Below are 16,149 nucleotides of genomic sequence, written 5' to 3'. Positions count from 1 at the left end.
TCAAGGCAAAAAGGAATTCACTAATCTACCCGCTGTGACAGTGCAATACTCTGTGCATGTTCATTAACACATTTAACAAACGCTCATTTCACATTTGTGTGCACTGCACAAATGTGCACTGTACAAATGTGCACTGTTACATTGTTTTGCATGATGCAAATTTTCTATTGTTTTTTTTGTTAATTCATACAATTTTAAGTTAAGCACTACAGAGAAAGATTTATTTTTAAAGATTTTTTTTTATTTTATGCTTTGAAGCAGGACAGAATGCTCATATTGAAATTGTGAGTGAAAAATTATTTTGCACTAAAAATAAATTTCTAAATAATAATTTCCACGTGTTCATATCAGAACAAATGCATGTATGCATCTACTTAAATTCAGGGTCAAGTCAACAGTCAGATGGTTAAAAATCATTTCACACAGACGCTGGGAAGGGTGAAGGCAATGGTCGGTCAGCCCTGGCGGTGAGGTGTCCCTTATTTATTTTTCAGAGAGTTTGCAACCCTATGTGCGCCTATAATCAACTTTTCTGCAGCACGGCTTTGCTTTGAACCGTGAACCAATCAAAGCAGTGGTTCGCAGATTGAAGCAATGCTTCGACCTATTGCTTCGTTTATTCTTTCTTTCGCTTAATTTTCCCCCGCTAAAAACCTAAAGAGCATACTTCTGTGAGTATTATTTACCTTTTCTGTGTTAAACCGACCTGTTATGGTCTTCTGAAACAGTTGATAGATGTATTTTATAACAAAAACGGGAGCGACGCTAACGCGTTAGCATGTCTATGGCATTTTCAATGTTAAAACTTAGCATTAAGCAATTGCAGCTCTCATCACGTTCGGGTGCATTTGTTTTCAAATTGTAATAGTTCTTAAATTTATTTTTGTTTATATATTAATAATCTAATTATTATATACAATTTTAGAGAAAGAGGCAAAAAGAACCTGAATAGAAACACAACTGAAAATATAAAAGCAACTAACAATGAACATACATAAATAAATACATACATACATAAATAAGTGTTTCCTGTGAACACATAGTGACTCTTACACCTCCACTTCATCCCTGTCTTATTTAATGACAGTTTGTTTCAGTCAAACCATATTTTCAATTTGTTAATTTCTTCAGTGATTTTCTCCAGAACTATCTGCTAAACTAGAAAACTGCTGCATCCTAGTAAGAGCAGAATACTACTGGAATGAATTTGAATAAGGAAAGTTGTGTTTTGTTTTGTTTTTTCCTTCACTAAATGGATGCTGCACTCACTGCAGTTTATTGTCTGTAATAGTCCCAGATTGCATTTCAGAGCTTCTAGAATTGAAACATTTTCGTGCAGGTGGTGGGAGGTAATTTTGGGTTTTGGGTCTTGGGCCACATGTAGAATGAATCAGTTTTTAAATTAAGCTTTCAGTTCATATAGTGGCATCAACCTTTTTTTTTTCTTTTAAAGGTTACTTTATACTTTTATACTTTAAGTAGGTTTTGGAGCACATACTTTTTCACTTTTACTTGAGTAAAGAGGTCAAGTTGATACTTCAACTTTACCAGTGTTTTTAAATTGCAGTATCTATACTTCTACTTAAGTAACAAATGTGTGTACTTTTGACACCATTGGTCTTTACATATGTAACAATTCTTTGTTGTGCTTTGTTTTGAAGCACCGTGGGGCAACTTATGTTGTGATTGGGTGCTGCATCAATAAACTGAGTTGTTTTAACTGACCCACCCATACAAATTACTGCTATCTAAGCCCTAAACTGTTTCCTGCACATGCAACACCTTGATGTATTTCTGCAACTAAATTTTTAACGCTGACATTCAGTTTCTTCATCGAGCTTGAGGGTCTCATGACTGTCAGTAATGGTGGACAATGTAAAGGCAAGTGAGCTATTCTGTGATTTTGTCCCTTCAGCTTCTCCCTTGTTTCACTCGGGGTCACTACAGCAGATCAGAGATGGATCTGCATGTTGATTTGGCACAAGTCAAGTTTTACGCAGGATGCCCTTTCTAATGCAACTCCACATTACTTAGAGAATGGGCAGGAGTGGCCTTGAACTGGGAATCTTCTGTACTACAATCAAGCTCAACTGCTCGGCCACCACATTCATTGATATTAAACTATATAAATGAAAGTGAATCCAGTTTTTTTAAGCAAAGTTTCTCCTTTCCGTTCAAAGAAAGAGTGAGTTGCACTTTATCAGTTATGACTTGGAGTCTAGAATTTTACTTTTTGACAAACTATATGTGCATACTTCTTACATTATTGCACAGCAAAGCCAACAGAGAGACAAATGAATAAAATAATCACCCGTGTTTTGACTACGCACTTATGGCAAATTTTCTAGTCTCCAAATAAGGGCATTAAATCACAGAGGTTATGGTGAACCTAAAACCCTTACAATAATCAAGACCACATTCAATGTCTGACTGTGGTCCCCACACACAGGTTTGTGGTGTTTTGTGTAAAAAATAAATTAGACATTTTCTCAACTGCAAAGCAGCTTCTCAAAACTTGTAATTATTAATCATGAACACACAGTGATACAGGTAACATATCGTATAAATGTTCACAATATCAAAAAAAAGTACCAATGAAAACAACTTTAGAATCACTACACTGAAGGCAAAATCTCCATCAGGTGCAGTTTGGACTGAGAACATTAGTGTGTTTGCAGCACACAATTCAGGGTTCTACTGTATTCTGCAGATTCATGTGACATATTCACCTAACACAAAGATTTTCTTATATCTCTTGTGTTATACAACATACCTTCAATTTTGGTACACTGTCTTCTACATGGCTGCTCCATGTAGTGAGTGGGCTGTCATAACAATCATTAACTCAATTGCATATTAATTAAGCCATAAATTTAACAAGTGTTACTGCTCAGCTTAGTGCCTTTCTAATTAGCCAGTTTCTTACCACTTTGTCAACAGTTGCAGTTTTACTGTAAACACTTCCCAATGTCATCACAACACTACACTTTTATTGTGATGTACATTCAGAACATGGCACGTTCTGAGCAGAAAACAAAAAACAAAACCATGGAGTAAATTTCTGTGCTTCACAATTAGGGTTACAAATCATTTTTAGAATAGAATTACCATTTGAATATTTTCTTGTTTTAATCAATTCGTTGTTAGGTCCATAAAATGACAGAAAACAGTTAAAAAGGTCAGTCAATGTTTTCCAGAGTCCAAGATGCTGCCCTCAAGTCTCTGGTTTTGTCCACAACTCAAATATGTTCGGTTAACACCCAGATAGGAGGAAATGAACTAGTAAAATAAACCAGAAAGTATCCACATTTAAGAAAATTTAGAGCTTTTTAAATGTCACAAAATAATGACTCAATTATCAAAATAGTTGCAGAATAACAGAATAGTTCATAAATCATTACAGCTCTCTTTACATTCAAGTTTCACATTCAACCACTCACACACCTCAGTGATTAAAGTTTAATGATGTGGATGAAATTATTAATTCACTGTGAAGTTTGACGCAGATACATGAATGAAATGTTTTTGTATATGCAAGTAATTAAATGTTGAAGAAATTCAATATCTGCATATTTTTTTGTTGCAGATGTGGTTTCACAAATACTTGATTAATAACTTATGAGGAATCACTTTAAACCACCCAAGATGTGGATGAAAGCTTCCTCAATGTAATAAAAATGAATGCACAAAAAACATGGATATAAAAAGCAGACCTAGAAACCAGTTTGGTTACTTTGACCCCACACTGGATCTTTATTTTTGCACAATCTTGATCACAGTGCAGTTTATCAGACAGCAAATCAATGACGCTGTGTTCAGCAGCTAATGAACAAACCCAAGATAAGACCAGTGTGATGTGAAAAATGTGCTTGATCGCTCTCAGACTCAGATAAAAAAAACAAACAAAAAAAACAAACAAAAAAAAAAACTGCATATTAACAAAAGTATGCACTGCTAATGTTTCTGGCACAAGAGAAACAGGAATTTCAATTTTATGGGTTATTCTCCTCACTTGCTTTGCCCAAAAATGTGCAACAAATCAATTACTTTAAATGTAACTTAAAAGTAAATACTGACCTCTGAGGTCATCACTAACGATCTTTTAATATGAGTGGAATCTTCTCGGTTACCTACAGAATACACTAATGCAGGGGTGGCCAGGTTCGGGCCTCGAGAGCCACATTCCTGACACTCTTAGTTGTCTCCCTGCTCCAACACACCTGAATCCAATGAAAGGCTCATTAAAAGTCTGCTAACGAGTCTTTCTTTGGATTCAGGTGTGTTGGAGCAGGGAGACAACTAAGAGTGTCAGGAATGTGGCTCTCGAGGACCGAACTTGGCCACCCCTGCACTAATGCGTTAAAACAAAATTGTGTAGTGCATTTGCAATTATTCACAGAATTGCTTTTTGGTCATTTTGATATTTTACTGTCAAATCCAGCTCCATGTTCACGTCGGCTCATCTGAAAATTCCGGGGGTATTCAATGTCACTTTCCAAATTAAATAGAAAATACATATGAGAAATGGAAATAAGATTTTCAGTACAGTCATATAACCAGATCCATGAATCTAACTAACAATTAACCTTTTTGTCTACGGATACTACATATTTCACAATCATTGCCATCTGTCAACAACAACGTGAGGACGAATCAAAAAGACCTCTATGCATTCTCAGAGGGACAACCAGACCTATCACAATAGTAAACATTTACTTTCAAAACTATTTCTCCAAAACTCAAAAGGCATTGCCTACGGACACTACAGAATATTTTGGGGAATCTGACTGCATTGTTTCTAACATTGGAAATCTGAAAATTACAGTTTTCAAACATTTTTTTCGATCAGTATATCTTTGATAAATAGCCAAATAACAAAACATTTATAAATTTGATCAGTGGAGTTCTATCATGACAAAATGTTATCAAAATGTATGACAGAGAAAAAGGTGAAGTTTCTTGTAAGGAAGACATCTCCTATTCAGTCACATATCAGAAATACAAAGGACTCCCCTCACTGGAACACTGCTGAAGTGATATTTAGGCTGGCATCATTTGTCAATATTAAAAGGAAATCAGTAATAACGTCTCAATAAAATTCACAGCATCTGATAAAGATACAACATTTTTCAGCTGCACCAAAGGTTTGCAGATTTCACCAAAATTTGCTAAATTCTCAAAAGTTCATAAAGTAGGTTTAACCCTATTCAGGACTTTAGTGAGCACAGTATGGAGAAAGCAATTACCATCAGGTCAAATGGACCCCAAAAGTCCTGAATAGGGTTAAATAAAAGATAACATGCAGTTTTCTGGGACAGTAAACTTGAGATATAATGTCAAGTAGCAAATAGAGTCCAAGCTCTTTGGGATCATTTTGAAAAAAGCTTGCACACATTTAATAACTTGAGACACCCGATTATGTAAAAGGTGCACACAAATGATAAATACAAAAGCATGAAATTAATTTCTCAGGGCGTTTGGCTTCCGATAACTTTTTCATGTTTCGATCATATCACAATATTTAAGGTTCCCCCTTTTCTCAGATGTTGCTCATCTCTACACATTTACATACATGCAACAGTCAGCAAACTGCACTTCCACATCTACTTCCTTCTGGCTTTTGAATAACAGCCTGATACTCTTAAATTTACATTTGCATTCTTTTCTCTATCAAGACTTTTAAAACAAACTTCAAACTTCAACTATGCGTGCATGGGTTCCCCAATTCCCAACCAGGCTTACATTTTGAATGAGCTGCAGTATACTGAGCTTCACAACACTTACCAACATCTTCAGCTAGAATAATGCTGGTCAGCCTGGAGGGATGAGTGGAGAGAGCCTGGAGAACGGCTCTCTGAGAGCAGCCTCTGCTGCTGTCCACATCCACAGCCTGGACACTCGCCACCTCTGGTCTGGTGGAGGACCTGGAAGACAATATTATAAACACAAGCTCATGGAGTAGCACTAAAGTTTAGCCTGATCACAGTAATAAGGCCTTTTTGACTTCCTCACATAAACAGTAAAGTCAAGCAGAACATCGTTTTCATATATTTAGAGCAGGGGTGTCAAACTCAATTGCACAGGGGGCCAAAATCCAAAACACACTTTAGGTCGCGGGCCGAACAGGATAAACATTTATTGAACACACTAAAACTTTAAAACTTTTAAAACGTAACTTTTTTGAACATGAATATGAATAAAAACAGACAGGACTATTATTCCGGAATAAATCAACTTAAACCTTAAATAACTTATATTTTGCTCTCCATAAAAATATATCCTGTCTAAATTATACAACTTAGAAAAAAGTAAACATTAAAAGAACAAACATTCAAATGTCTTTACGCTTACGTCAATTTATATAAAAAAAAAAAAACAAAAACTTAAATTTAAACTTACTAAAATATCCCAAAAGATTTTGCTCTCCATAAAAATATATCCTGTCAAAATTATACAAATTCAAAATGTGAACATGCTGCATAACAAAACCTGGAAATATAAATAAAATGTCACCAATAACAAATCAAATCATTCAGTTTTCTTTGCTTTTATGTCGTTTTATCAGAGCTGGACGCCTAGCATGTTTTTTTGGCAACAAGTTTGTTTATGTTTGGTGTGAGTTTCTGTGTTGTGGAGATTCTCAGGATGGACTGCAGGTGCTCATCAGTGAGACGACTCCTGTGTGCTGTTTTGTTAGTCTTCATCACTGACAAGAGGTTCTCACACAGATATGTGCTACCAAACATGCACAAAGTTCGAGCCACATGTAGACGGAGCTGGGGCATTTCTGCAGGAATGGCGTGAATAAACTGTGTGGGCCCTGCAGTGTCGTACTTTAGTGTGCCATTACACTGCAGCTCAATCAGCTCCATCTGAATCTGCACAGGTGCAGTTTCCACATCAACGGCAAATAGGGTGCGAAGCAACTCAAAATTCTTTTTTTCGTTCTTCAAAGTCACCAAAGCGCCGTGCACTCAGTTTATCAGCAAAGTGCGTATTTGGGAACACCGTTGTGCCCACTTGGTTCAACATTACTTGGCAACAGGGAAAGTGGGACAAGTTGCACTGGTGCATTTGTGTCTCCTATAAAAGCAGCTTCACTTGAAATGCCTTCACTGCGTCATACAAACTGACAGATTTCATTGCTGAGCTCAAAAACTCTGTTGAGAACTTTTCCCCGACTTAGCCAACGCACCTCTGTATGATAAGGAATGTCAGCAAACTCTGAATCTATCTCCCGCATAAAGGACTGAAATTGCCGGTGATTTAAACCTTTAAGCTCAGATAAAGTTTATGGTTTGTGTTACAGTGCTCATTACATGGTCCATCTTCAGGACTTTGCCACATAGTGCTTCCTGGTGTATAATGCAGTGATATGCAGTTAACTCACCAGTACAGTTCTCCTCCTGCATCTTTACTCGCATCCTTCCCACTAGTCCTCTTTTTTCACTACACATAGATGGCACGCCATCAGTAGTAAGTGCAATAAGTTTGTCCCAGGGCAGTTTCATGTCAGTTATACTTTGACATACATTTTCAAAAATGTCTTTTCCAGTCGTTGTCCCGTGCATCGATTTAATGTACATTATTTCCTCTTAATGCGCAAATTGGAGTCCACTTCACGGATGAAGATGGCCAGCTGTGCAGTATCAGTCATGTCAGTACTTTCATCCACAGCAAGAGAGTAATAAAGTCTTTGCTTCTTTCACTCAACTGTGTTCTTAAATCAGTGGCCATCTCACACACTCGATCAGCAATCGTATTTCTATCAGGCTTACATTTGCCAGCATCTGCTTTCTGTCTGGACATAAGACGTCAAACACCTTGATCATGCAGCTCTTCAGAAATTCTCCCTCTGTAAATGGCCTGGCTGATTTGTGATCTCCTCTGCCACGATAAAACTTGCTTTCACAGCAGCTTCACTTAAAAAACGTCTGCTGAAGTGTCAAATTCTTCTTTAAGTCTTCTGCTTTCTGTATCTTCTGCTCTGCATTCAGGTCTTTCGGGTTATCCTGATGTTTTGTCTCATAGTGCCGTCTTAGATTAAATTCTTTAATTACAGCCACATTAGCTCCACAAATGAGACACACGGGTTTACCGGCAATGTCAGTAAACATACTCAGCCTCCCATCGGCTTTTAAAGGCTCTGTTTTCAGAATCGACTTTTCTCTTCAGCATCGTGAGGGCTCAATAACTAGGGCACAATAACTTGCAGCATCATAAGCTAGGCTAAATGAACGCGAAGCGTTTGGCAAGGCAGCTGATGCGCTGCATTATGGGATCTGTAGTTTATTGTGTTACCAGCGCTTCATATTGCCGGGCTATTAATAACAATAATATATAAAATGATCTCGCGGGCCGGATAAAATTACACGCCAGGCCGGATGTGGCCCGCGGGCCTCGAGTTTGACACATATGATTTAGAGCTTCAGTGAATGATTATTTTCTAAATGGATTGTCAACTGCGCGATGATGCACTGAGTAGCTTGGTTTCACTGTAACAACTTAAGCTCACATCCTTAGGGAACGTGCAGAGGTAGGCTACTAAGACACTGGTGTAGGCAGGTGCAAGAAACCAAAAAGCACAAAGAAAAAAAAAAACACTGCTGGTAGAAAAGAGGATTCATGAAGAACTTTTCCTCAGAATATTTTGTGACCACTGATTATGGGCTCCAGCTGCCCATCTGGATGAGTCGCCTCAGATTTGGACCCAGGCATCTTCGGATGAGTAGTCTCAGATTTGAGGCTTCTATTGGCTTTCCAACAACACCCTCATAGCACACACGATACCTTCCTACTACATATCACGCCACCGTCGGCCATATATAAATAAGTTAGTAAGGCGACTGGTACCAACACATCTCTAACAGACTCTTACTATGTGATGCGCGGGTGGGGTAGGTCACTGCCATACTGGAGTTCGTAAACAGGAATGTTCATCACATGCAGTCAACCTTTGTTCAGTTTCATGTTTGTGTAATTTTATGTGGTTTAACATGGTCAACTGCTCTACAATTGGGAGTTACAGATGTTCCGCACATTTCGCAAACCGGAGCAATGTGGGAATCCCACCCCCCTTTCTTTCCCTCTCAAATATGACCTGGGCATGGTGGTCAAGTGGTTAGTGTGCTTGTTTCCAGAGCAGTAGCTTCCTGGTTCAAGAACACCCCCGCCCATTCTCCATCTAATGTAGAGTTGCAAGAGGAAGGGCATCAGATGTAAAATGTGCCAAAATCAATGGTAAATGGACTGCATTTTATAGTGCTTTTCCATCTATAGCAGAAGCTCAAAGCACTTCACAACGATGCCTCACATTCACCAATTCACTCAGACACACCAATGTCACTGTGCTGCCATGCAAGGCGCTCACTACACACCGGGAGCAACTTGAGGATGAAGGATCTTGCCCAAGGATTGTCCAGCCAGACTGGGGTTTGAATCAACATGCAAATCCATCTTGGATCTGCTGCGGAAACCCAGAGTCAGAAAAGCAAGATGCCAAAAGAACTTACTGTGGACTCATACAATTGAATATGACCATTTCTGGAAGTGCTTCCATGGTCAGAACAGGGCTCTAAATCTAGCAACTTCACATATTTATCTTAAATAAATTAGTATTAGCATAAAAGTCTGACTCAGTGTATAGTTTTTGTAAAATACATAAATGTTTGGAAATTTGAACAGTATGTCCACTAAAGGACAATAACTTTGTGTACCTCAAGAGTTTTGCACTGCACCAACATTCCATTATGCTTTAGGTCCGTTCAGGAGTAGTACACATTTGCAAAATGAGCAGAACATTGACACAGCGTATACAACTGTTTTTTTTTTTTGGCCGTGGCTACGGGTACGGACCCGTATCTACAGAGACCGTTCTAAAGATACGGAGGGTGTCTTACCGACCAATCAGAATGCGCAAATATATCCATACCCGTACCATATGCGGCTAAAGGTCCGGCAAGACTTCAAAACTCATCCGTACATTGTCTGTATCTTCAGTGAACCTTGGTCCGTACCTTTAGCAGTCCCGCAGAAGATACGGATGTACATACCCATAGCCACTTCGCTTTTTTTTTTCTTCTTAATTTTCAGCAAGCCATCACTTGGCAAACATTACTGTAGGCTCATTTCTTACAAATCTAAAGTGTGTAACAGGAAAAATTCAAGTGCAGGGGTCATGGCCGAGTGGTTAGTGCACTTGGTTTTGGTGTGGCAGGTTCCCGATTCAAAATCCCACTCGTGCCACATTTCTCCATGTAATGTAGAGTTGCATCAGGAAGGGCATCTGGCGTAAAACTTGTGCCAATTCAACATGCAAATCCACCTTAGATTTGCTGTGGAGACACCGAGTGCAAACAAGGGAGCAGCCGAAGGGACTTACATACAAACAGGGATAATTCAAGTAACCACATTCAAGATGGTTAGTTTGGGAAAATTTGGTAATATCTGTTTACGTCACATGTAATGACCCTATATAAACAATCAATCATGGCAGAAAAAGTTTCAGGCATAAATGTAGAATGAATACATATGGAATGACCAAAAACTAAGATAAATTAATTTAAACTTGATGCATGTATTTCTGTTTTAACTGTCCCTAAATAAGACTCCCTCAATAAGTCACAAAGAAGCTAAAAAGTGACAAAGAGAAACGAATGAACTATTTTTATGATTTTTGCTTGATTTATGGCTCCACAAAACCTGTAATGCTACAAAAATGCGCCCCCTGTGGCTAAACACGGGATGACAACCTGCCTGTGCGTTACGGATTTTACTCACCATCTGTAACAGCCGTCTGTAGCCTCCAGCGTAAAGTTAATTCTTGTACTTCTGGCAAGCGGCAACAACACTTTGGGAATATTTAATTTCGAGGTCCCGTCAACCAGAATAACGGTTATTAATGTAAATCCGAAATACACTAACAGTCTGACGGAAAACATTTTCGCGTCATGAGGCTGCCGAGTGAAAATAGCGGTAAAAAATATTTCAATTATTAGAACCGTTTCCGAATTAAAGTGCGCTTCTGTTGCCTCGTTAAAATATCTGTAGCTGGGGTTTTTCCTCCTCCGACGGTAACCAACGTCTTTCTGCACAATTTCACTTTATATCAGTATTAATTATCTAATTCAAACCCTCCGCTTTGGAAAGTCTCCAACTTAATTCGACACATACAGCGCTCGTTTGACGTCGGTATTAATAAAAATGCGCACAAAACGAAAATAGTTTAAAAATGCACAAGTTTAGTATAAAAACCCGCCATTACCAATAACCGCACGCCGGGAGTACGGAAATGTTACCGGGGGCAAACGGGATATGACGCAATTTCTTAAAGGGACAGGCCTTCATTATTTCCAACGAGAAAGCGCTCATAATTAGCTTTGCACGCTAACTACTAAAAGCTACAAAACTGAATAAAAGGTTTTGTGTTCATTATTTTCAAAAAGTAACAAATTAGGTTTAAAATGAAGTAGTTACTGTATTGAATGAATGAAGTTGAATAGAGTGTATTCTTGTGCCATAATGCGTTTAAGGGTTTTATCATGATGCCAAATGAATGAAAATGTGTATGCCTGTGTTTTGATGGGTGTTCAATTGATTTATGTTGGTTTTGAAATGATACACTTTTATATGGTTTGATTAATGATTGAAATATGTGCTTATGATAAATTGTATTTAACATGTGGAACTGCTGACAGGTTTGTTGACTCTCAAATCAGCAAAGTGTTTTGGTTTAAGGTTTTCATAAATAACATATGCTTAAGTAGGGTGTAACATATTGCTTTAAAACATGTCACGTTGACCATTTTTAATAAAGTCATGACTAACGCCTGACATGATGTTTCACGATATGTTCAAAGGTCATGAGGTCAAGATGTGTACTGCAAATAATGTTGTTGCCTCTGTTTATAATCAAATGGTTTGTACATTTATCAGTAATGTACAGTTAAATGATTGTATTCAAAATTAATTGCTGCTTCTGCATTGTGTAAAATGTGAGTGATCTCATATTTTGACTGTGTGAAAAAAATAATTTGCTTCCTGAGGGAAACAATGACTGGGTTATTTCTTATCGGAAGCCAAGTGTACAATCTATCTACATATAAAATAATAATAATAATAATTTAATTTATTGTCATTGTCAAGATAACAACAAAATTGCATTTAGAGCAATTCATACAATCGATAACTTGTCCAAAGGAAAAAAAAATAGCAGTGTGATGTAAACAGTACAGTATGTAGGCACATGTGATGTAAACACTGACATGGCAGGGAGGGAAAATAGATTAAGACTGTAATTGTAGACTATTGCTTATGGAGTGTTTGCTGCATCATTGTAAAACCAGCTCACAGTTATAGCTGGTGTGAGGTACAGGAGCGTGAAGGGAGCTAAAAAGTGCAGTCTATGTGTCTATGCATGTATGTCTGTGGCACGGTTTGAGTTTGGAGTGAACAGCCACAGCAATTAAGCAATCGACACCAAACTTGGTATGGTGACTGGGGCCCGGTTGAAAGCGCACATGCAGGAACACATTTACACACACACGGTCAGCTTCATATCTATGCACATCCACAGTAATTAAGCAATTGACACCAAACTTGATATGGTGACAGTGGGCACCAAGGGGGAGGTCACTTGCCCTTAAGTTGAAAGTGCATGTATGCGGACACACATACATGGGTGATTCTTTAACTACGGGCACTATTGGCCTTGTAGTTTCCACCACACCATTGCCTTACAATATAAAGCGCCTTGGGGCAACTGTTTGTTGTGATTTGGCGCTATATACATGTGCTCTGATGTCAGTGTTTATCTCCATAGAAACTACCCAAACAATCTTTCATACAAACTGTTTAAAGGGACATTACAGTGTTGTGGTGGAAATTACGGCAATAGTGTGGGACAACTACATTTTGTTTAAAAAAATCACAACAGTTGTATGACATTGAATACCCCAATTATGTTTTGATTATTTTACTGATATTTTATTCAGAGATATTTTAAAACATTAGAAAAAAACGTTTCTTTACCATTAATTTTTATCATTGAAGATCAAAACTCTGGGTGTGGGACAAGCACAAAACGGCAATATTTGCATATAATGATGCTGAAAAAAGGTGAAAATGTCATCATAGACAACTAGAACAAATTTCTTAACACACTTTCATTGTAAAGATAACTATAAAAGTGTGAAATTTCCCCTTTTTCTGTTTTTCATACAATATGATCAAAGGACATAATAAGTGCCCATAGTCTAAGAATCACCCACACACACACACGGTCAGCCTTATATATTAGATAATGACCTGCTCACTGGGGCCCTTATTTTCACAGTTCACATGGTACTCAGGTCAGGTAGCAAGCATCACACTTTACGTTACTACGTAGTAGCGGCTGGTGAGGGTGTACTTTAATTAGAATCCGAACAGGTCAGTGTGCAGGGCATGCGAGTTAAGGTGCGTTTTTTGATTTAAAATGTACCTGCTGTGTACAGCATGCAGTCTGTCGATATGCCTCCCAAGAAGCAGGGAGCGTTAGGTTGTAAAAGCCAAAGTGCTAAATGGATGAAATGTCATGGAGCTGGGGAAACATCTGCAGAGACACTAAGAACATTATATATTCCACAGCATTGCCGTGATATGAAATGCAACATCTTTTTATCATCATTCACTTGAGTCTCATGAATGTCACACATTGCTCTGTAAAAATGAATGATGACAACATACACACAATGCAGTGGAACTTACTATACCTTAACTAAAGTGACATGAAATATACAATAACAGGGCTAAAATTCTTATCTATTACCTGTGCGTAGAACAGATAACTCAGCTAGTTGGCCAGTGTAGTTCACGTGACCTGTTCCTAAACTGTGTTAACTACAACCACTAATCCTAACCTTAATCATAGAAGTAGAGAGACTGGAACGCCAACTCAAGATCTCATTCCATTGAGTTTTGTTTGTGACATTGCGACCCTGAGATTTCAGCCACTCAGCCGTGAGCGTTGGGTTGGGGTAATTCACTTCTGGTCGTCTGCCAGCAATAACACCAGACGCGCTTGTAAAGGACAGTTTCTGTGTGTTTTCTTACATTTTCTACCATGGCTTCAGCAAGTTATCTCCTCAAAGTATGTTCAAAGTGTAGCTTGAATGACGTTCTTGTTGATTTTATATTGTATTCAGGACAAAACTCGCTAATATTATTGATAAGAGCATGCAGACTGTCAGCAACTGTGGCGGAAAATCACGGTCAATAATTAATTATTCATAAAACGTATATAAAAATACAATAAAAGCACATCACGAGTCATTTAAAATAGCATCATAGTAAAACATAAATATAACCGTATAAAACTCATAAATAGCACAGTAAAAGTCAAACACCATAATAAAATTGTCAATCAATAAAAATCAAACACTGTATAAATAATCACAGCATTCCTTCGAAGTAATAACATTTGGAGCATTTACCACATGATGTGGGACACTGTTCCACAAAGTTACCATAAAATATAAAATATTTTCTTGAGTCATATCTGCATATTTGCACCTCAAAAAAGGTGAGAGTGACCTCTTATGCAGAGATGTGTGCGATATCAGAAGGTTGCCGGCCTCACTGCAGCATTTTCTATTTTTTCCACGGGATATCAAAGAAATATTGGCTGGCATCAATCTTGAAGATCCTGACATTTTTCCAGAAGAACCACATTCTTTTGCTGAACAACAAAACTCATTGTTAAGAACAATTCACATTTTATTTTCAGTCATAGATTATTTTGATATCACTGAGGTATCACACAGTCAATATGATGAAATATGCATCATTTATTTCAGTCTACACAAATCAAAGAAAATATGAGAGGCATCATGAAGGACCTGACACATGCCTTCATTTTCTATCAAGCTGCCACAACTGGAAAAATCATCAGCAAACCCAGCGAGTTTGTATGATATTACATGATTTAAATTAACATGAAAGTTTAGTAGTTTTAGAACTGTGCACATTGCTAGAGAAGCATCTGAGTTCTTGCATCATGAAGACGTCCAGGATATCTGGGATCGACTGTGAGGCCTCACAAGCGGCATTCTACCAGATGGCGCCATTCTACCAGACGCCGGCTGACAGGATGATGCAGGTGACAGGACACCACCAGCTGACTCTTGGATGCTGAGTCGAGCAGTTCTCAGTCTGGCAACATGGACAGTCTTGTTCCCTCAGCTAAAATAGTTTTTAGAGTAAAACAGAAATCATCAGTATTTACAGAATTGATTGAGTTAATTTTGTAAAATTAATATGAACACAGAAAGGTGAATATATCAATGATACACAGATGACACAACAAAACAAATGTTTATTTCCACTGGTCCATGTGAGGCTGAAACACAGAGGAGCTCGATTAAATATGTAAAGATTGCAAAGACATTATAATCTCATCAATTAAGGTAAGTAGCAATAAATGTAGATAAAGATCTATATTTTATATAAGATATATTTTATCTGAATAGTTCCAGATTTGTGGGTTATAGCTTGATCTTTCAACATAACCGGTTGTTTCCAAATCTTTGCATCAATAACAGCGCAGCACTGATGAAGCATTTTCAATTTGAGAGCAGCGTGACTTTGTGAGCGATAATCAGGGCAGCTACAAAATGTAAGGCTGTAAATTATTCAGAATAATTGATCAAAACCTTTAACCTTATTTTGTGATGTTTGATGTTGTCGATTCCCAGCATAATATTGGAGTTTATAATACCTGTGAATAAAGCGCTGGCTGCAGAGCAAAAGACCGGAAGTAAAGAAACCAAAGTCCTCTCACGCATGAAAATTCAGTAAGGTATATCTTATATATTATATTCCAATTCTAAGGTGGAACTATGCTAGTATACTAAGGTATATCTAAATATCTAAAAAGGAACAGTAAAATAGAAAAGTAGAAAAGAGTAGAGTAGAGCCACTTAGGTGCCTGGTCTTGAGAACCAGGGATGGTAGGTTGAAAAGCTTTTTATCCCATGGGAACTCTCAATCCCCAAGATCTGAGATCAGAAGTGGGCATTCCATTTCTCCACTTCTATGCCTTAACCATAACCCTATAACCTTAACCCATAACCATAACATAAGAAGGCTACATATGAATGTTATTAACATCGG

The 16,149-nt window shown here is 37.8% G+C and overlaps 1 protein-coding gene across 1 annotated transcript in view; it reads right to left on the bottom strand.

Annotated features, from left to right (window-relative positions):
* The window catches only part of nup210 (nucleoporin 210), a 178,097-nt gene extending 166,820 nt beyond the window's left edge, over positions 1 to 11,277 (bottom strand). The window contains 2 exon segments of the mRNA XM_034172768.1: positions 5,785 to 5,924; positions 10,780 to 11,277. Of these exon segments, the coding sequence (XP_034028659.1) occupies positions 5,785 to 5,924; positions 10,780 to 10,940 (301 nt within the window). The 5' untranslated portion in view covers positions 10,941 to 11,277.
* Positions 11,278 to 16,149: the final 4,872 nt, after the last annotated feature.

Source organism: Thalassophryne amazonica, chromosome 6, assembly GCF_902500255.1.
Source record: "Thalassophryne amazonica chromosome 6, fThaAma1.1, whole genome shotgun sequence".
Taxonomy (NCBI): domain Eukaryota; kingdom Metazoa; phylum Chordata; class Actinopteri; order Batrachoidiformes; family Batrachoididae; genus Thalassophryne; species Thalassophryne amazonica.
Note: the sequence above shows the minus strand (reverse complement) of the source record. Positions and strands in the feature narration are given on the sequence as shown.